We start from the raw sequence: 21,688 nt of genomic DNA, 5'->3' as shown, positions 1-21,688 counted from the left end.
CCCCCCAGGCCGCCGAATGCGTTTTCCAGACCGAGCTGGGCAACAATGCAGTGCATATGAAACCTATGTCCGTTCTCGTTGCCCTGTGCATTTTTACTTGGTCATGTAAGATTTTTATGGCTTTCCTTGGGTTGGATTTCAAGCATTCTTCCATGCTGGCTGTAACTCCCCGAATGTCTTGAGGGGTCCATGATCTCCAAACCCAATCATTTGGCGCGACTTGCATCATGGGGAACTGTTGAATGTCCACTCCACCCATTTCTCCTTGTTGCTGGCTCTTGTTTCTTGTTCTTGTTGCTGGCTCTTGTCGGGTGGTTATTTTCCCGTGTACGTCGTCGTTAGTCTCCGCTAGCTGCGCTAGCACTTGTTTTGATTTCTCCTATCTCACTTCCTCTTGTATTTTCTGTTGGTTCAAAGTTCCTTTGAGACCAAAACGCTTATGTTCTGTCTCAGCTTGTGACTCCTTTAGCCACGCTGCGTGCGCTCTCGAGTGTTTTCCACTGTGTCTCAGGCCTCGCGCTTTGCCCTCTGTCAGTACCTTGCTAAGTGTGTGCAACACCTTTGGATTGAGGGATCTGGTTAGCGGAAAAGGATCCTTTCTTCCCGCCATCCATTTCACCCAATCTTCCAGTCCCTCTACTCTATCTATTCCGTGTTTCCCCCCCATGGTTTTCAATGTTGTTCCTGTTGGCAACTCTTGGGATTTAACAGAGCTGTTCCGCATTTTATGTTCTTAACTTTTCAACCGCCTTATAGCCTTAAAACGTTTCTCCTTTTAGTGCATGGGACCATGGTCCCGTTCTAATCAACAGCCTTAGAGCCATCTTACAGGACTTTAACCTATTTGTCTTTCGCACACCAACTTAGAAAACAGGACTTTAACCTATTTTCTCCATATTTCCCGTGGATATTTCTTATCCTCTTCAAACAAAAACACAGAATACAAGACTTTAACCTGTTTCTCCTTATTTCACTTGGATATTCCTTATCCTCTCACCTGTCCGGTCACACAACACAGCCTAAAAGCCCCTTGTGCTCCTTCAGACAAACCGCATTTGATTCTCCTCATTATCAGTTCACGACCGGAGCAGACCCTGAAGTTGCGTTCCATGGAGCTCTCTCCGCTGGGTGTACAGTGATTACCTAACTCGGGTTATCCTTTTGCACGTGCCCGATGTGTGCACATCATGTACCTTTTTAGCTGAGACCCCTGTAAGTGCTGTACACCAAGCGGAGCCCCTTAGACCGGTGGAATAGGTCAAAGCTGGGGAAGAAATTTCTATGTTATCAAACTCTTCTGATTTTTACTCACCAATGTCTCCAATACCACCAAAAAAAGTCCTGAACGATTGACTTTGGGGAAAATTTTTGATGGTATTTTGAATTTTTGTCGATATTTCGGCTTTTTCGCACAACGAGAATAAGGGTTAGAAAAAGGAAAAAACCGATTTCTATTTTTTTTTCCTGGGATACTAGAGTACTGCAAATTGGCATATGTATTAAACATAACATGTCTTATCCTACTATGACAAAATAATTTAGTTCTGACAGAGACATCATATTAAAAATCCAAGATGGCCGCCAGTATACGGGTTAAACCAAAGCTCCGCGAGGGTTTGTTATCAAGTTCGTTCCACTGAACCATCTGGAGATGCACACGAAGGCTATGGAAATGGGCTGCACGGTCAGTCAGAAGGAGTCGTTCTGGATCCATTCAATTACACCGAGCAACCATTGCTTGATACTGCGTGTGTCTTCGACTTGTCAAGGACTCACCCTTCGCTCCGTAGAGTGGACAGAAGATTGAAACTCCTGTGTGGGAAAAATTTATATTAATGTATTTTAAATTGTAACAAATTTAGTTTCAGAAATGTAACTTTTATGCTGCAAGTTGAATTGGCTGTCATTTTGGCCAAAAGACTTTTACCCTAAATGATAAGAAATGTGTTGTTCTGGAGCAGAGTGACCGAGCTGATATATGAACCTTTGCTTGGAAATGTAGGAAGTGGCTTTTCGTCTAAAGGACACATCTACAGTCTGGGTGAATATCCCCCAACCTCTCTCTCATGAAAGTATAAAATGCTTTGAAATGTAAAATTGTTTTCAGTGCAAGCACGTGAGGAAGTATAGTATCTCAGTGGCTTGTACTCCTTGGAACTGACCAAGTACCAAGTTAGAATAAAACTCTCTGATGTAATGTAGAAGTGAATTGAATCGGGTTGGTCTAACTGTTAACTAAAGTAAGAATAAATGAAATAGAACCAAATAATATTGCAATCAATGGGGATTCTTAAGTTCATTGTACGAGGGTGAGAAGTGTATGGTGTATAATTAGAAAATAAATTGTTTCACAAGGAAGGACTTGTGTGGACATCAGTTTTATCAGTGTCGATAGGGTTTTTGTAGGATGTTATAATCAAAGCGGACAAACGTTAAACTCTGTCTGAAGTCAAATAGGATTCCACAATCGGCCAGTTAGAATCCTTCAGGAGGACAACGATCACAACAAGGTGGGTTTTAAAAAATCCATGTCACTCCCAAAGTCCCGACCTCAGCTGCTGTTTTCTCTCTATCCGACAATGCTTCACACAGACGTTGAATGCTATCCAACTTCGGGAAGGCTTTCAATAGGTGGATTTTTTCCTTGTCCAAAGGTAGATGATGTGGTGTTGCATCCACTACAAGCATGAATGAAAAGAATATTTTGATGGATGGTCGGGTCCATCACTTCATGTGCTTCTCGAATGCTATACACCTCAGCACCTTTCTTCTGTGAGCTGGTCTTGTTTTCTTTTCTCATGAATATATCGGCCATGTTCGTTTTCCAATGGTGTATCAGCAAAATGAAGACATCTGTGTCTTCTGCGACAACCACTTCAGATTGCTTATTCCGTGAAAAGTCCAGAGCTGCAGATACGATCAAGTTATCTGCATCGCCATTGCTGCATTTAGTTGTATGCCCTTTTGCCTGCAGGAAACTCGCAAGAAGTTCTATTAATTGTCTTATTCTTTGTGTTTGAGAAAAATGTCTCTTAGTCCTTGTGGCATTTGGACGTATCACTGACCCTGATTTCAGCTGACCGTTTGCCTGATCGCCTCAAATGTTCATGATCTTTTGTGGACGGCCCTTCATATCCATCGAACACAACACAGCATAATCCATACTAATTAGAACGATAGGATTCGTACTGTTCAGCAACCTCTCGATAGGTAGTATTCTTCTTCCATCGAATGCCAACCAACATCTATCACAATATGCAGGTCTCCAAGTGGATCAGCAGCTTCGAGATTGATATTTGTCATATCTTTCTTGATGACCCTGGCTAATTCTGCTTTGTCAGACTTTCTCATGTAATAATCCTTGAAGAGTGATCTTGGAATTGCCGACAGTTCATACATGAAGTATAACTTGATGTCCTCAGACTCTCGCTGTGCAAGTGCTGTGCAGCGCATGAACAATACAGATGGCTCAATTTGGATATTCTTCTTGGAAATTTTAATGCCGGGTTGGAGGTCATTTAATGTCCGAACGTGGTCGGATCTCTTTATATGTGCATTGTTCACAGCTATGCCATCTGGTGACTGATGAATCTTCTCGCCCACGATTTCTGTCTCATCGCAGTTGATACCATCCTCCTCGATTTTTAGTTGACGTCTCTGTCAGAACTAAATTATTTTGTCATAGTAGGATAAAACATGTTATGTTTAATATATAAGCCAATTTGCAGTACTCTAGTTACCAGAAAAAAAAAAGAAATCGGTATTTTCCTTTTTCTAACCCTTATTCTTGCTGTGCGAAAAAAGCCGAAATATCGACAAAATTTCAAAATGCCGTCAAACATTTTCCCAAAAGTGATTCGCTCAGGACTTTTTTCGGTGGTCTTGGAGATATTGGTGAGTAGAAATCAGAAGAGTTTGATAACATAGTAATTTCTTCCCCAGATCACACCAAAAGGGATCCATTCCACCGGTCTACCTTTGGTTCGCACCATTAGGATAAGCACTCGAGTCCCATCTGCAGTGCCAAATGTGAAGACTCCTTTTCTCGGCCCGGTATGAAGAGAGTCGGAGAGGATTCACGAATATGCGGTTTATTGAAGGACCACACGCATGTGGAGGTGATGTGGCAGCTCAACCAACAGTGGAGAGCCACCAAACCACACTGAAGTTTCCCTTTCAAAAACACTCCTATATACAATCTATCTTAAGTTACAATCTGTCTCTGGTTACAATCTTTCTTTGGTTGGTTCGACAGGAGCCCCGAGCGTGCACTTAAAATTGTGCCAATGCTCTTTCTCTTCCTCTCCCAAGGGAAGGTGAAATGGTCAAGCCACTTAGTTTTGGGCTCAGCAACTTCCGTTAGGCAATTCTCCCCCACAATTTAGGCTTTTAATCACTGTGAAAGCAAAGCCCCCTCTTTAGTCCACAGGAAAGGAATGTGTCTGTGTGTGTGTGTGTGTGTGTGTGTGTGTGTGTGTGTGTGTGTGTGTGTGTGTGTGTGTGTGTGTGTGTGTGTGTGTGTGTGTGTGTGTGTGTGTGTGTGTGTGTGTGTGTGTGTGTGTGTGTGTGTGTGTGTGTGTGTGTGTGTGTGTGTGTGTTGACCAAGACAGAGTGTTATCTTTCCAGGGCATATATGTTGGGCTGATTGGGGAGGCAGTGCACCTGAAAACTATAGAGACTTTAAAATGCATTGCAAAGTATATAAGGAACTTGGTTCGAATCCCTACATCTAACTCCTAAAAAAGTATTGACTATGGATCAAATGTGGCCATGAATAACACTCCTCACAACTATGACGTCATATCAATTTTTATGACGTCATTCCTATTTTTTGTCATTTTTTGTTTCACAACCCAGAGTTTTCATCGGATCTTCGTGAAACTTGCCATGTATATGCAGAAAGCCCATGCACAGGCAGTAACCCTCTCCGATTGGAAATTCTTCCTCGAAAAAAAGTTGACGTCATAATATCGCCGCTAATGGAAATTGCCTATACCATTATCTCTGAAACTAAGCAAGCTGTTTGAATTATCAGCACAGATAATTTATCGCAAACCTGATACATCACAATGACGTCATATTCGTTTTTATGACGTCCTCATTAAGGGGACGAGGATCTTAGCTCATTTGAGCTTGTTTGTTTCACAGCCTACAGTTTTCATTGAAACTTCCTGAAACTTGGCGTATGTATGTAAAAATACCCTGTGCAGACAGTAACAATCACCGATTTTGAAAATTCCTCTTAGAAAAAAAGTTATGACGTCAAAATATCTCCGCCAATGGAAATCGCCTAAAAAATTATCTCCGAAACAAGGCAAGCTTTTTGAATTCTGTTTGCAGGAATTGAACAGGGCATTAGCAGAGATGAATTACCACACATATGATACATCACTATGTCGTCATATCAATTTTTATGACGTCATTCCTATTTATTGACATTTTTAGATCCTCGTGGAGGATCTCTTAGTCTTACTCACATTGTTGTTCTTCATCTTCTTCTTGTGGACTTTTTTGTTTCACAGCCCATAGTTTTCATCGAAACTTCCTGAAACTTGGCAGATATATGTAAAAATAGTCTGCACAGACAGTAACCATCTCCGATTTTGAAAATTTCTCCGAGAAAAAAATTTATGACGTCAAAATATCTCCACGAATGGCAATCGCCTAAAAATTATCTCCAAAACTAGGCAAGCTTTTTGAATTTTGTTTGCGGGAATCGAACAGGGCATTAGCAGAGATGAATGACTGCAGATAAGATGCATCACTATGACGTCATATCAATTTTTATGACGTCATTCCTATTTTTTGACATTTCTTGTTTCACAACCCAGAATTTTCATCGGATCTTCGTGAAACTTGCCACTTATATGCAGAAAGCCCACGTGCAGGCAGTAACCATCTCCAATTTTGGAAATTCTTCCTAGAAAAAAAGTTGATGTCATAATATCGCCGCTAATGGAAATCACCTATACCATTATCTCCAAAACTAGGCAAGCTGTTTGAATTTTGTTTGCGGAAATCAAGCCGCGCATTAGCACAGATAATTTATCACAAACCTGATACATCACAATGACGTCATATTCGTTTTTATTACGTCATCATTAAGACGACAAGGATCTTAGCTCATTTGAGCTTGTTTTTTGATAACAGGCTCTCCACAGACAGCAAGTGAGCCAGAAACGTGTCCATGGATCGATTTCTTCCTCAAGGGAGCACCAATGTTGCTACGAAGGCTTGGAAAACTTTCAGGTTGAATGACACTGTGGGGAGTAGTGGGAAGTTCAGTCCTTCATAAACTGATGAAGCCAGAAGTCGCATTTTCACATCTAAAAATTGTGACCGAACTGTATAGTTTTGTGAAATGCTATTTCAATCATTTGTAACATTTTATTGAAGCCACATAGGCATCTGCATACATATTGTGAAGCATCGTCACACTTTGTCGATGCTGATGTTTATGAGGCGCTACAACTTGGTCACTGCTTTTGTAAAATTAGGTATTTTTCGATTGACAAGCTGCTATATGCATTTAATAACAAGGAACAACAAAGAATGTAGATGCAGGAGGATGACATTTGCCTCATCATTCCAATGCAACACCAAAAACAGACCAAATATATCCATCAAAACAATGTAAATTTATTGGAGCGATGAGGGGAGTTGTGGAGACGAAGACAAAGAGTTTGCACACATGACATGTGGCGAATGCAAGACAGCCATATTAAACCATTCATAAGACAATGGAAAGATAATCACAGAGATGGGATCTAAATGTGGGATCCCTGCATCCTGATAAATGTCATCACAAAGGTTCACGAGTGTTTCTACTGAAGGAAAACAAACAAATGGTGTTTACAAGTCAATCGTTTCAGTCAACTAATAAACTTGTTTCTTATTTGTACTAGTGAGTACATCCCCTATTTCCTTCAGGCTCAATTCTAGAGTTTTACTGTAAGCCTGAAGGTCTCTGCTAGTTAATCGTGTGCAAAGGTAAAACGACATACTTGTGTCCCTCATGCAATATACAGAAACTAGTCCTTCAGGATCCCATGGCAAAAAAAGCGACCGTTGAATATTTGGTATTTGTGTGGAGATGATGTCTTCGCGGTTTCTTAGTTGGTAGGCTGGATCCAGGAAAATTTCTGGAAGATCGGTTAAATGTTGTTGGCTGTGGCTTGAGGCAAGGCAGTGGAGAACATGCAGGTGTCGCTCATAGCCCTGTCCTGGGGGTGGAGGGGTGGAAGGTGAGTGAGTGTTGGTTTGGTATGTGTGGTGATTGGTGGGGGGAAGGGGGATGGATGGTGGATTAGGAAGGGTGGGGTGTTGGGTGGTGGATTGGGAAGTGTGGGGTGTTGGATGGTGGATTGGTGGATTGTGGGATGGTGGATGAAGGGGTGGGTGAGTGTTTGATGGATTGGGAGGTAGGGTGTTTGTGGGTGGGAGGTTAGGAGTGGGTGGGTGGGTGAATGATGGGTTTGGGGGGTGCAAGGGATGGTGAGTTAAAAGAGAGAGGTGTGAGATAGTGGGTTGGCAAGTGGATGGGATGGGGGATTGGGAGATAGGGCTGGATTGTGGATTGTGAGGGGTTGGGTGGATGGTCAGTTGGGAGGGTGGATGGGATAGTGGGTTGGGAGGCAGAGGATGAGAGTATAGTGGATTGGGAGGGAGTGAATGGTTGATTGTGGGTTGGGAGGGTGGGTAGTTTATGGTGGAATGGGAGAGGCCGAGGATGGTGGATTGTGAGGGGTTGCGAGAGTGGATGGAATAGTGGGCTGGGATGCAGAGGGTGAGAGTATTGTGGATTTGGCTTCGGTGAGTCGGTGGTGGGGAGGGATCAGAAAACGACAACAACGTTTGTAATATTCTGTTATCAAAAGGTGTGTGTGTGTGTGTGTGTGTGTGTGTGTGTGTGTGTGTGTGTGTGTGTGTGTGTGTGTGTGTGTGTGTGTGTGTGTGTGTGTGTGTGTGTGTGATGCTTTATTCTAAAATGTAAAGAGTCCCTGCTCTTGTAGAATCATAAAAATGGCAGCATTGGAAAACTAATCACTGATTTATCTGGAACAAAAATTTCAAAGTTGTTAAACGTCTTGTGTCGTCTTCATGATAAAAATTCATTTTATCAGGACTTGGAGCTCTCTGTGGTGGTTCCAAGCATACTACGTTTTGTTATTCTCCAACAGCAACCGCTTCAAATAAAGCACAAACAATGACAAACTTATGGAAGAGAGCCACGATTACCCCTGTTTCCCTGTCTGCTCCTCTCTCCTTTTGTTGATTACACACCTCTCCAATTTACAATCGTCTTTCAAACTGATCATTCAAAGTCATGGTTACAAACTTACAATTCAAACTTATCTTTCCATCCCTGGCAAACCTCTTCGACTTGGTTCAGCTGATGTGGAATGGAGGTTGTTTAATGACGTCAGCAAATTGTGTGTTGCCACCATGTTGGAGTTCCAAAAAAAAACTAAAGGTGGTCCTTTCATAATCGGTTGAGTTATTGTGGTTTGTATGCTTTCATGCTCAAACAATCGAAGTAAAAGCTTGCAGCAAAGCTTGGGTATATCATTATATTAGAGATTGCACATGAAGTGAATTGCAGGGTTAAGCAATTGGTTTATGTCTGTCCATCCATCCTATCAGTGAAAGATCATAAGTGCTGCTGCGGCTCTCCCAACAATGGATGGATGTACTCAATGCCAGACATGAAATCAGAACCATATCGCGAGACATAGTATGTGCTTTTGACACGGTCTGGCACCTTGCAATGCTCACCAAACTCTATTCCTCTGGGATCCAAGAACATCTCCACTCATGGCTCACTGACTTCCTCTCCTGTCACAGCCAACGTCTGGTCCTTTATGGAGTTCTCTCATCCCCTCTTTCTGTCCAGGCTGAAGTTCCTCAAGGCAGTGTTCTGTGTCCTGTTCTTTTCTGGTTTTCATCAATGATCTCTCTGACTTTGGAAAATCTTATTTATCTCTTTGCTGATGACTCCTCCCTCTGTCATACTATCTGTCTTCCCTCAGACCGGCAAGCAGCAGCTTCTTCAATCTCTGCAGATCTGGGTAAAACCACAAACTGGTCCCACACATGGAACATGTCTTTAAATCCTGACAAATCACACACGCTCACGATGTCTCTCCAAAAGGACCATATGGAAAACCACCCCATCTACTTTCTCAACAATCACCTTGAAGAAGTCCTTTCACTCAAGCAGCTGGGTCTCACTATCTGCCATGATCTTTCCTTGCAAAGCCACATTTTCAAGTTGGCCTCCAAAGCCAGTCGCTGACTGGGCATCCTCCATCATGCAAAGTTCTTCCTTTGCACACTGAGCTCCTGACCAGAAAAAGTTTTCGGCCAGAGCCTGGTGGAGCACTGTGATCTCATCTGGACATGTAAATGTTTGTGAAAATTGTGTAAATTCCTTCAAAATCTTCTTCTCCAGACCCACCAGTCAGAATGCAACCACATTTGGATGACAACATTAGGACAGGGTCCTGATGTTAAATTGCAGAGGCCGTGCCGATCACTTGACCCGAAATGTGTCAAAATGGTGGTTGCCTTCCACCCTGCAAATCATAGTCAAAGGAAAGTCTTCGCCTGCAATTTAAATCTGATATATAATTTGAAGTTTTTGTTTGTTTGTTTGACTGCACACGCTAACCTCCTGAATGGTGAAAGATAGGAGGAAACCTCTGAAACAAAAATTGTCGGGACGGGCCCCAGGAAGGTAATTGGCTCGGTCGTGAGGCCCCTCGACCGGGGGGGGGGGAGCGGGGGGTGTTTCCCCCTCACCAACCCCTCAGGGATACTGTGCTCGTGTCAGACATATGTATAGAAGATTAAATTCATTCAAAAAGAACCCAGGCAACGCCGGGTGCATTCACCTAGTATTTGGAAAATGTGTGATCTCGAGCACCGAGTGTGGATTAGCATAGTATTTATTTATTATTTCCCTGTATATAAGTTTGCATACTCCCATTCCCCTATTTGTGTCTGTTGAATCACATGGTGTGTTCCAAACTGCTTGTGTCATCCACTTTTTCCAACATATTCATCATAAATAAACCTTTTTAAAGGTAAGAAACATGTTCAAGCCATCTAACTCCATTGGGTGTTCAATTACATCTCATTATGGTGACCTTAGGGAACGGTAAAGTTGGAAAATAACTGAATGTATTCGTAAGTTAGAAACCTTTTATCCGTTTTCTGGGGCAAAGTATCCCGGCACTGAGGTATATTGTTTTAACGGAGCATCTGACGTGACAATATGATTACCCTTTCCATTATGGTCGTGCTTAGTCCAATTTCCTGTGCCAAACCATCGCTTGTCTTGAAATGTCGAATTTGTGTGACTGGTAAAGTCTGGCCTACTCATGTAGAGCTGGACTCGGTGGGTTTTTGGTTGTTATTTCCTCCATTTTTGACTGAACACACTTTGTTTTCACTCCTTTTTTGCCAGGTATTGTAATTCTCATCTCACAGCTTAATCCTTTTCTTCTCCCGACTCCACAAAATATGCAAACAGCAAAAGAAAACTCATCTTCACTCCAAAACAAAAACAACAACAAAAAAAACAAACTCTGCTGTGCACAGTTACTCCTTCACTCCCTATCCCTTCTCCTTTTTGATATCCCCAAACAGAATCTTTACTGAATAAAATGTTTCTTCCTTTAAAAGCTCTAAGAACATTTTTTTTTAACTTACAGAAAAATATATTTTAAAATGCATTACTCTCGAGGACTCCAACAGGAACAACCCATTCATTCATCATCAAATTATCTTCCTCTTCTTTTTCACACTACTTATTTCCTAAAAACTTTTCACTCCAAAATGTTTGGTTCATCCAGCCTCCTCTCACACAAACAGCCCCATTTTCCTCTGTGCCTTCAATAGAAAACTATTTCTACCCCACCCATTAAGTCTTTTGGTGTATATCCAGTTTGGGAATCCTGAGAAGTCTATATTGCCAATGTTGTGTGCACACAAGATTCAATTCTCCTTCACGTAAATCCATGGTGTCAAACCCCTCCACATCAGTACCCCTCCATCTACTTCCCTCTAATCCCACCCCCTCTCTGCTTCACCCAAGCGCCATCCTCCCTCAGCTTCCCTATCATCCCACCCACTCTTGACTTAATCCTCATCTTACCCCTCTTGGCTCCCCACCCTAAACCCATCCCTTCAAGTTTTCTCCACTACCTCCCCCCCTTCTCAGTTTCTCCTCCACCCCTCCCCATCTCGATTTTCCCTTTGCCGCACACTCATCAGCTTCATCCCAACCCTGAACCTCCCCCAGCTTCAACCCAGTCTCGCAACCTCCAGACTTCGCCCGGGCCCTGCACCATATCAATTCCCCCCACCTGGCTCCCTCTCCTTGCTCCTTTCCCCATTCTTGCACCCTACCAACAGCTCCTACTCACCTGTCCAAACCTGTCTGGTCCTCAAGCATTCGAGGCTTCCACTCCAACCTGACAGATCTCTCAATCCAAATCACTGCTGATTAATTTTCTGTTTCACACCATACTTCCTCTCACAGGACGTCCTTGACACTCCTCCCATTTGATGGAACTAAACCCATTCCAAGCAGCGATATCAGTCTGCACATCATGAACTCTATTTCTCACTTTAGGTGTACTGCTCTTACACATCCCAAACCCCAGAAGTTACCTCTGGCTGTGAATTCCCGTCCGCTCCCAGCTCATGTTCGTCTGCGTGTTGTATCATCCTTCAAACAGTGACAATTCCATCTACATCCTTCTCTCAGGACTAAATTTTAACCACTCATCCAAACTCTCCCTTCCTCAAATGTGGTGATTTCAATTGTCCCCATGCCAAATGGCTGGGTGTTGGTACCTCTCTCTCTCTCTCTCACCTGCCATGGCACTTCAGCAAATGACTTATGTGACTCCATGGGAATGAAACGATCTGTAAACCTACCCACCCAGATTTCTGTCAATGGAAAATAATCCATTCTGGATTTGGTTATGACCAACTTCCCTACCAATGCCTCCAGCTCTTTGGCTGCTCCAATTGGTTCATCTACTCACATGCTTATGAAGGCCAAGATCTCTCTTGCTCTTCTCAGAGAACAACCTCAGCACCGCAAGCCTGGCAGTCCACTCAGGCCAACTGATAGGGACTGCAAGCAGACATTGCACTTCAGGAATGGACTCATATATCGACCACCTCTGATAACTCAGCTTGGGAATTTTTCCACAGAAACCTGCTCTCCCTGATCCACAGATTCATCACATCTCATCGTCAATCATCGGATACATCTTCCTGTCCATGGGTACACTGAATCCTGTTGGGAAGCATTTGCTTCAAAACTCCTTGCATTCTCCTCCTATAAGACCAAAAGCAACCTCATATCTTTCCACAAAGTCTGCAACAAGTGTGCATCCACTCTCATGAAATCCAGAAAGAATCTGTCAAGCCTCAAGATTGCACTTTCAAACTTGTCTCCCTCCTCTAAAACCTGGTGGTGCCCTGTGAATTCCTCTTTTAAGTATGCTCCTGTCCTGACCCTGCCCTCACTTCAAATGGCACCACAGCCAACACTTCTAGTCAGGAAGCCGAATGCCTCAGTTCTGTGCTTGTTTCCAAATCATGTGTACCCAATACCTCACTCTCTGTACCCACCCCTCCCCTCGCTAGTTGTGCAATCAATCACTTCTGGGATTCTGTGACTTTTGCACATGAGAAGGTGGAGACATTTCTGGAAACCCTCAACTCTGATTCTGCAACTTCACCGGACAGCATCAGCTCACGTGTCATGAAGACCAGCTCTGCTGCTATTGTACATCTCTGTCTCTGTCTCTGTCTCTGTCTCTGTCTCTGTCTCTGTCTCTGTCTCTCTCTGTCTCTCTCTCTCCCCCCTCTCTCTCTCCCCCCCTCTCTCTCTCACGACCACACTTCAAATCCTCCCATCTACTTCCTTAACAGTAACCCCCTTCTCGTGAAACTCCACAATTCAGAATCACTGCTCACCAACACTTATTTGTTTCTCTTCTTTCCCACCTGTGGAATCAACTTCCACATTCTCTTCAATCTAATTTTTCCCTCACGTCTTCAAGACATTTGTTCCCCATCATCTCAGATCATCCCCCATCCAAAACCATGATCTCTTCTACACATACTAAGACCCTCCCATGACCCCCTCCTCATTTTTTTCCATTTATTCCTTCCTGAGAGTTTGCTTCTGCATCCTTCCTAACCACCCCCTGTATTCTCTCCTACTTCTCATCCCTACCCACATCCCATGTTCTCCATCCATCTATTTTGTCCCTCAGCCCTGCTGTTCGTATTTCCCTCTTCTCTTTCTGCTGTTCCTTTTGTTCTGTTGTATCCTGATCTGTTCTGTGTTCTAGCTCCTCCACATGCCTTCTCCCTGTGTTCAAAAAAACAACTTCAGAATAAACTCTCCCTATATCTTGGCTTCATGGCCCACCCATACGCACCACAAACATTGTTACTCCACCTTGACATGATAAAACATCACCCAAGATTCCACAAACATCCCTCACCTCCACCCCTCTGAAACAATACAAATCCCTATGTTTTTAGGATCCCTGGCACAAAATGAACAGTTCTCACACCAAATTGCCTCATCCTTGACAAAATATCCATGAACTTCCTCCCTCCAAACTCCACTAAATTCCCAGGCATGCACCCACAACATCAACGCAAACACCCACATCAGCAACACCACGATCTTCATGTGGGCCCACAGCCTACTTCCCCCAACACACATCCCCCACCCCCCTCCCAATCACAGAAATCTGCTTTATATGTCATGTTACACCTGCATGGATGTCTTCATCTTCCATCTGTTCTCCTGACTTGCTCCTGCCTCACATGGCAGGGGTGGGGTGGGGGACTGTTTGCACCCACAGCACTTGCAGTGCCAGTCACACCAACTGTAACCCCACCACGACACCCTGACTTGAAATATCCCCAAGTCGTCATTACCCACTGTACCCACACCTGTACATTGCACAACCCCATCATCCCTCACACTCTCACATGCTGCAACCACAATAAGACTGACATCTTCACCTCTCTTATTCAGGCAGTCCTTTACCCTCTGCTCCCCAACCACCTAAAGCAAGTTCCGTACTTACACTGTCACCCGCAACCTCCATGGGCTGGACCCAGTCTAATTCCCAGCCTGCCAGCGACCAACCCACCAAACATGACAAACCCCCTTCAACAAAATCGCCCACCCTCTGATAAATCCCACAATGTTGTTGAACCTTTCCTCAACCCATCCAATGAAGCACTTGGGCATGTCACCGTTAAGCATTTGCCAAAGGAAAGACCCCTCCTTTCCCGCTCATGCACGAGTTGCCGCCATCCTGTACACTGTCCACATACAACACCCAAAACACTGTTTAGAACTACTCATGCAATTTTACATGGCCTTACATATCCAATGACAACTGCGTTGCCACATCCTCTTCTTCCTGCTGAAGCTCCTCAGGATTATAACCCTTGGTTCCACTATTGGTGGTAGCTTGAGCATCATAATGCTCAATAGATTTAACATTTGAGTTATCTTTCTCTCCGATGTCATTCCTTAGGGAGCCACTGTTATGATATCCATTCACTCGAATCAGGCCAATCCTCTGGCCTCAGGCCAATTGCACTGACCTCCAAAATGCCATCAGAACAATGTCCTCCACGAATACCAAATCCATCTGCATGGGTGCCCCCCACCACAGCATCGTCCATGGCCACCAGTAGGCTACTTCTCATCATTAAAAAAAACACCATGGACCATCCATCCTTGTCTTCAGTTGGACGCTTGAACATCTGGAAATGAAGGCTGCACCCGAAAACTCCTCAATTGGGCCACGCCAAAAATGTCGGTCGAGATGAGAGCTGGATCACTGTGATGGACACTCGTTGGAGAGGTTGCGACCTTCGAACCTATTGTCAGGGCCAAAGGGAGTCCTGCTGAAGTGCTTGACATGCACAGTCCAGACTGCTGGTAAACGTAACAACAAATATTCCGCCAAACATACCACGGACTGACCTTCCCTCCTGCGACTGGCATCTGGAGGCTGAATTATCAGCTCCAGGTCCGTGCTGGGCAGAGATGCTTTCTTGTCCTTTTGAGACTCCTTTGTAGGCTGTTTAGTGATTGCGTTGTTCACTGCATTGTATCCCTATCTTGGCCTTTGCAGCCTCAAGGATAGAGAAAATCTGGCTGGTGCTAGTCATCCACCAAATAGGCAAATTGGTTGTTGATGGCACAGTTGAAGCCCTTTTGCATGTTTCACAGCAAGATGTCTCAATCAAGCACCAGGTTGCACTCTGATGCACCTCTTTCAGCTATCGCCACACTTTGATGATGTGATTCAAGATGACGGTCACACTGCATCAAGTGCTGTAGATTATTTTGTGTGGACATGCAAGCCACATTCCTTCCCCACATGGGAGACTGCAAAGGGGATCACACCAGCCTCTGACACACAAAAACAACATGCCGGCGCTCGGGTCCGGACAGGTTCCGCTTCAACACCTCAAGATCCTTCAACTCGCTCATTCTCATTACACGCCCCCTACCTCGCCGTATATTCTTCAGAATCAACTCTCCCCACATCTGGGTTGATTGGCCCACCCAAGTGTATGTGGCCAATGTCGCTCCACCTTGACTGAACAAAACATCACCCAATATTCCATGAATATCCCTCATCCCCACCCCTGTCCTACCTGTGGCAGCCTCTGAGATAAGTTTCTTGTGCTGCTGGGAGGTTGCTTCAATCAACTTGCGCAGAAGGGTTGTGCGATGAAAACCATGTCTTGGGGAATCCGCACAGAAAACCTTGCAGCATTCAAGAGCCTCGGTCGTGGCTGGTCGAAACGTTTCTATGCGGCCATGCAGGAAGGTGCCTGTGCTGCAAGGCTCGCTAGTCACTGCATGGTGTCCATACAGGCGGGTGAATGCCAGTTGTAATGCTAACTGCACAATACAGTCTGGACTCACACCGCTTCCCTGGAAGGTGAAAATGAAAGTCAAATATACTGATCAAGTTAAATAATGCTTGAAAGGGCATAGTTGGGCAAACATGACTCGCCACAGGAAGACCTGCAAAAGTGAGTTTAATGAAAACACTTCCACTACAGGATCCTCAAATAAACATAACGGTCATAGTTTAACGAATATTTGTTTGAACAAATATGCGATCCAACAAATTTGGTCCAGTGCATACAGATTCTAGTGACCAGTAGCACCATTGTAACCAATTTGGATTTCAGGACACCAAATGTCAAAAATAGAAAGCAATCTGTTAAAGTAATACAGAGAAATTGAACAATTCTAGCATCAACAGACATGAAAAATTCAATAAACTCGCAGCTTCAAGCATGCTCAAAAAACCTCTGAAAGTATTCGACTTCATTCACACAGGTTGGTAAGACTCAGCAGCTTGACAAAGAGGTTCTTCTTTCCTCCCCTGGTGTTAAGCACACATTGCAAAAATAAGCACAGCTTTTAAGCCACACAGCAAAAAAAAAAAACAACTAAAGTTCCCAATTGGGCCTCAGCCTTGAAATGAAATGGGCTGAAATGGGCTGAAATGTTGCTTCTTACTGGTCTGTCTGTCCATCCATAGCCCATACTCGAAAATGACTGGATTCATTTACATATTTCATATTCCACACAGTAGGCTCTGTCGGTTTCGATTTTTCCCGATATCAATCACCACGTCTTTCAGCTAAAATTCCTTTTCTTGCTCTTGGCTCCACATCTCCAATTATTTGAGCATTATCTCCATTTTTCTCAACTCAATACTTTCAGACTTCTCATCAATAAACAATTTGAATGCTCATTCATCCAAATGCTTCTCCTCAACAACAATAATTTCCACTTTTTTCAGAGTTGGTTTAACCTCAAGGTTACAGTAATGAATTTCGGCAACTTATATGTTCATTTATGAATGTTGTCTGACGATTCTGTGATTTTTTCCGTTGTTGCAGCTTCAATGTCCATCATCATGCAAAAATTCAGCTTTCTATGTCTCCCAGAAGGTACCGATCTTTAATATCAGTCAGTGAGTCAGTGTGTGGATAGAGACAGGCATATATATATATATATATATATATATATATATATATATATATATATATATATATATATATATATATATATATATATATATATATATATATATATATATATATATATATATATGTATATATATGTATATATATATATATATATATATATATATATATATATATATATATATATATATATATATATATATATATATATATATATATATATATATATATATATATACAGCTCTGGAAAAAAATTAAAAGACCACTGCAAAATTATCAGTTTTTCTGGTTTTACTATTTTTGGTTTGTGTTTGAGTGAAATGAACATTTTTGTTTTATTCTATAAACTACTGACAACATTTCTCCCAAATTCCGAATAAAAATATTGTCATTTAGAGCATTTATTTGCAGACTAAATGCCTGGTGTTGGCGCAGTGGTTAGGGCAGCGGCTTTTGATCCAAAAGGTCCTGAGTTCAAGCCCCGTTGGGCCACTGAATTAATACACCAGGGGGTTGACTCAGCCTGTCATCCTTCCGAGGTCGGCGAAATGAGTACCAGTATAGTGGGACGGTGTTTACCCCGGTTAAAATAGGTGTACCATATCCCTGTGTCGTAAAGGGCGACCAGGGTTGCGTCAGGAAGGGCATCCGGCGTAAAACATGTGCCAAATCACTATGCGGATCATATGGATGATCCGCTGTGGCGACCCCGAACGGGAGCAGCCGAAAGAAGAAGATTTGCAGAAAATGACAACTGGTCAAAATAACAACAAAGATTCAGTGTTTTCAGACCTCAAATAAAACAAACAAATCAAGTTCATATTCATTTTTAAACAACACAATACTAATGTTTTAACTTAAGAAGAGTTCAGAAATCAATATTTTGTGGAATAACCCTGATTTTCAATCACAGCTTTCATGCGACTTGGCATGCTCTCCACCAGTCTTTCGCATTGCTGTTGGGTGACTTTATGCCATTTCTGGTTCAAAAATTCAAGTAGCTCGGCTTTGTTTGATGGCTTGTGACCATCCATCTTCCTCTTGACACATTCCAGAGGTTTTCAATGGGGCTCGGGTCTGGAGATTGGGCTGGCCATGACAGGGTCTTGATCTGCTGGTCCTCCATCCACACCTTGATTGACCTGGTTGTGTGGCATGAAGCATTGTCCTGCTTTAAAAACCAATCCTCAGAGTTGGGGAACATTGTCAGAACAGAAGGAATCAAGTGTTCTTCCAGGACAACCTTGTACGTGGCTTGATTCATGAGTCCTTCACAAAGACAAATCTGCCCGATTCCAGCCTTGCTGAAGCACCCACATCAGTGCCCCAGATGAGATACACGTCTAGTCTTGGGGGATTTCAATGCATCGATGGGAACTGATAGGGATGGTTATGAGACATGTGTTAGTCCCCATGGGTCAGGAATTACGAACCAGAATAGCACTAAGTTCCTTGACTTTGCAAGAAGTCATGGACTTAGGCTGGTTGCTTCATGGTATCAGCACCCACAAGCTCGTCGCTGGATTTGGTATTCCAACGCTGGCGATGTGGCAAAGGAGATTGACCATGTCCTCATTGACGGTCGCTGGAGGATGATCCAGAAATGCAGGGTCTACCAGAGTGCTCAGTTCCTCAATACTGACCAACAGCTTGTTGTAGCAACTCTAAAGCTGCACCTTAAATCCTGGAGAATGGTACCATCCCAGCCTAGGCTGGATTTTGGCAAGCTCAAGGATGAGAGAGTACCTGAGGAGATTGCGAACAGGCTGAGTGGACATTTGGGGTGTCTGGGTGTTTTGGGGGGTCCTGAAGAGTTGTGGAGTGCCTTCAAGACCACCGTCCTTGATGTTGCCGGTGGATGTCTTGGAACTCACCGCAGGGCAAAGAAGAATTTTGTCTCTCAAGGGACGCTGTATACCATTGAAAAGAGTCGCAGGACCAGGCTGAATGACAGAGCTGAGCTGTTCAGGGAGCTGAGGTGTAAAACTGTACGTGCAATAAGGTTGGACAAGTAGGCCGATGTGTGAGGAATCTGTGAGGGGGTAGAGCATCACCTGTGGACAGGTGATTCTCGTCCCAGTTACAGGGGAATTCGTGCATTGCGTTCATCCAAGCCCATCCCTCGGAGCACTGCAGTTAGAGCAGAGAGTGGAAGGCTCTTGACAGAGGAGTCTGAAGTGAAGGCCCGCTGGGCCGGTTACTTTGAGCGGTTGTACCAGGCTGATCCCCCAGCTGTCGAGTTGGACATCAAGGGTGTTACAATCCCTGTTTCTGACCCTCCAATCAACTGTGGTCCACCTTCGCTTGTGGAAACATGGGCTGCGGTGAACTGGATGAAAGGGGGTAAACCTCCAGGGATCTGTGGCATCCATGCTGAACTTCTCTAGGCTGGTGGAAATGCTGCACTCATGTCGTTGCATGCAGTTTTGTGCTCTGCCTGGAACACAGGCATCATCCCAACTGATTGGAAGAGGGGCCTTGTTGTCTCTATCTGGAAAGGGAAGGGTGGTCGCCAAGACTGCAACAACTACCGAGGGGTGATGCTGCTTTCAGTGCCGGGCAAGCTCTTTGCTCGAATAATTCTTGATAGGGTTCGCCACCATCTGCTTGAGCACCAGCGTCCAGAGCAGTCAGGCTTTACACCAAAGAGGTCAACGATTGACAGTATCCTTGCTCTTCGTGTCCTCACCGAACGCAGAAGAGAGTTTTGGCATGGGCTGCTTGCAGCCGATGTTGATCTCTGTAAAGCGTTCGATTCAGTAAATCGTAAAATATATATAATCAGTAAATATATATAATTCCAGCAGTGTGTGTGTGTGTGTGTGTGTGTGTGTGTGTGTGTGTGTGTGCGTGCGTGCGTGCGTGCGTGCGTGCGTGCGTGCGTGTGTGTGTGTGTGTCTGTCTGTCAGCGACCGCCGTTTCACGACAACAGCCGGTCCGATCTGATTGAAACTTGCCAGGAATATTGCCGGGGACCAGCGGATGTGCCTTTTCAAGGTTTGATATAAATCGGACGAGCGGTTCCCAAGTTACGGCCGTTTTATTGCTTTTTTCAGTGTTGGAAAGGTGTATTTCTCACAGCTGAAGTGTCGTTCCACCTTATCATGCCATTTTTCCCAAAGATATCTCAGAATAATGATAACAGCATATTAATAATAATAATAATAATAATAATAATAGCACAATAATTGGCAGTAACATAAAGAATAATGAGATACAATGACCAATGTCTGTCAACCAATAACGACCTATATATTGTCTGCCAACCAATAATGACCAATAACGTATGTCAACCAATGACAGGACACGGTGCTATGACATCACGAATGACGTCACAATTAATGTTTATTTATTTATTTGTTTTTTTTGCACGATTGATATCACAATTCTTCTTCTTCGTTTGGTATGGCATCACAATCGACGCTGGGAACCTCAATATGTGCCTTTTCAAGGTTTGATATCGTTCATCCATTTCAGCTGTTTCCCAAGTGTTTACCAAGGTTTGAAAGCTGTTTTTTTTCCAAGGTTTGAATTAATTGTTCAAATTATTAATTAATCCCAAGGTTTGAATTTTCCCAAGGGAAACAGCCGTTTCCCAAGGGTTTGAAAGCTGTCTTTGCCAAAGGTTTGAATTAATTGTTGTGCTTGGTAGACATTTGTGAATACATTTACAGAGAGAGGGGCGAGAGAGGAGGGAGAAGAGAGGATGGGGGAGACAGAGGGGGGCGAGAGAGGGGGCGAGAGAGGGGAGGGAGAGAGGAGGGGTGAGAGTGGTGGGGGAGAGAGGGGGAGATGAGGCCAGGAGAGAGGGGGCAAGAGAGGGGGCGAGAGAGGGGAGGGAGAGAGGGGAGGGAGAGAGGGGCGAGAGAGAGAGGGGCATCACAATTCAAGAGATGGAGAGAGAGGAGGTGGCGAGAGAGGGGGACGGGAGAGGGGACGGGAGAGGGGCGGGAGAGGGGGTGAGAGAGAGGGGGAGAGAGGAGGAGTGAGACGAGGGGAGAGAGAGGGGGGAGAGAGGAGGCGTCGCAATTCTTCTTCTTCTTCGTTTGATATAACATCACAATTGACGCTGGGGACCTGATTATGTTTCCTAGGTGTTTCCCAAGTTATGGCCATTTATGATAAGGTTGGTCCGATCTAATTGAAACAATGCCCCAATCCCGTCGTCGTTTATGAGAGGGAAGGAACGAAGCTGCACATACTGGCACGCACCTACGGGCCCGCACTAGTGTGTGTATATATATATATATATATATATATATATATATATATATATATATATATATATATATATATATATATATATATATATATATATATATATATTTCTTCTTCTTCTTCTTCTTTCGGCTGCTCCTGTTCGGGTTCGCCACAGCGGATCATCCGTATGATCCACATAGTGATTTGGCACATGTTTTACGCCGGATGCCCTTCCTGACGCAACCCTGGTCGCCTCTTATGACACAGGGATATGGTACAACTATTTAAACCAGGGTATACACCGGCCCAGTGCACTGGTACTCATTTCGCCGACCTCGGAAGGATGACAGGCTGAGTCAACCCCCTGGTGTATTAATACAGTGGCCCAACGGGGCTTGAACTCGGGACC

General features: G+C 43.9%; 1 protein-coding gene across 5 annotated transcripts in view; it reads right to left on the bottom strand.

Annotated features, from left to right (window-relative positions):
- Window positions 1–5,927: 5,927 nt before the first annotated feature.
- The window catches only part of LOC147025324 (protein FAM200C-like), a 102,063-nt gene continuing 86,302 nt past the window's right edge, over window positions 5,928–21,688 (bottom strand). For 4 of the 5 annotated variants that reach the window (XM_085886206.1, XM_085886203.1, XM_085886205.1 and 1 more), the window contains exons 10-11: window positions 15,727–16,009; window positions 6,618–7,223 (exon numbers count right to left, since the gene is read on the bottom strand). In XM_085886206.1, coding sequence (XP_085742332.1) covers window positions 6,877–7,223; window positions 15,727–16,009 — 630 coding nt within the window. In that variant the 3' untranslated portion in view covers window positions 6,618–6,876. Of the gene's footprint in view, window positions 6,261–6,617; window positions 7,224–15,726; window positions 16,010–21,688 lie in introns of those variants that run through there. The other variant, XM_085886208.1, reaches the window with a different exon arrangement.

This window comes from Eptatretus burgeri, chromosome 6 (genome assembly GCF_056783735.1).
Source record: "Eptatretus burgeri isolate ZD-2024b chromosome 6, Ebu_testis_v1, whole genome shotgun sequence".
Lineage (NCBI taxonomy): Eukaryota > Metazoa > Chordata > Myxini > Myxiniformes > Myxinidae > Eptatretus > Eptatretus burgeri.
Note: the sequence above shows the minus strand (reverse complement) of the source record. Positions and strands in the feature narration are given on the sequence as shown.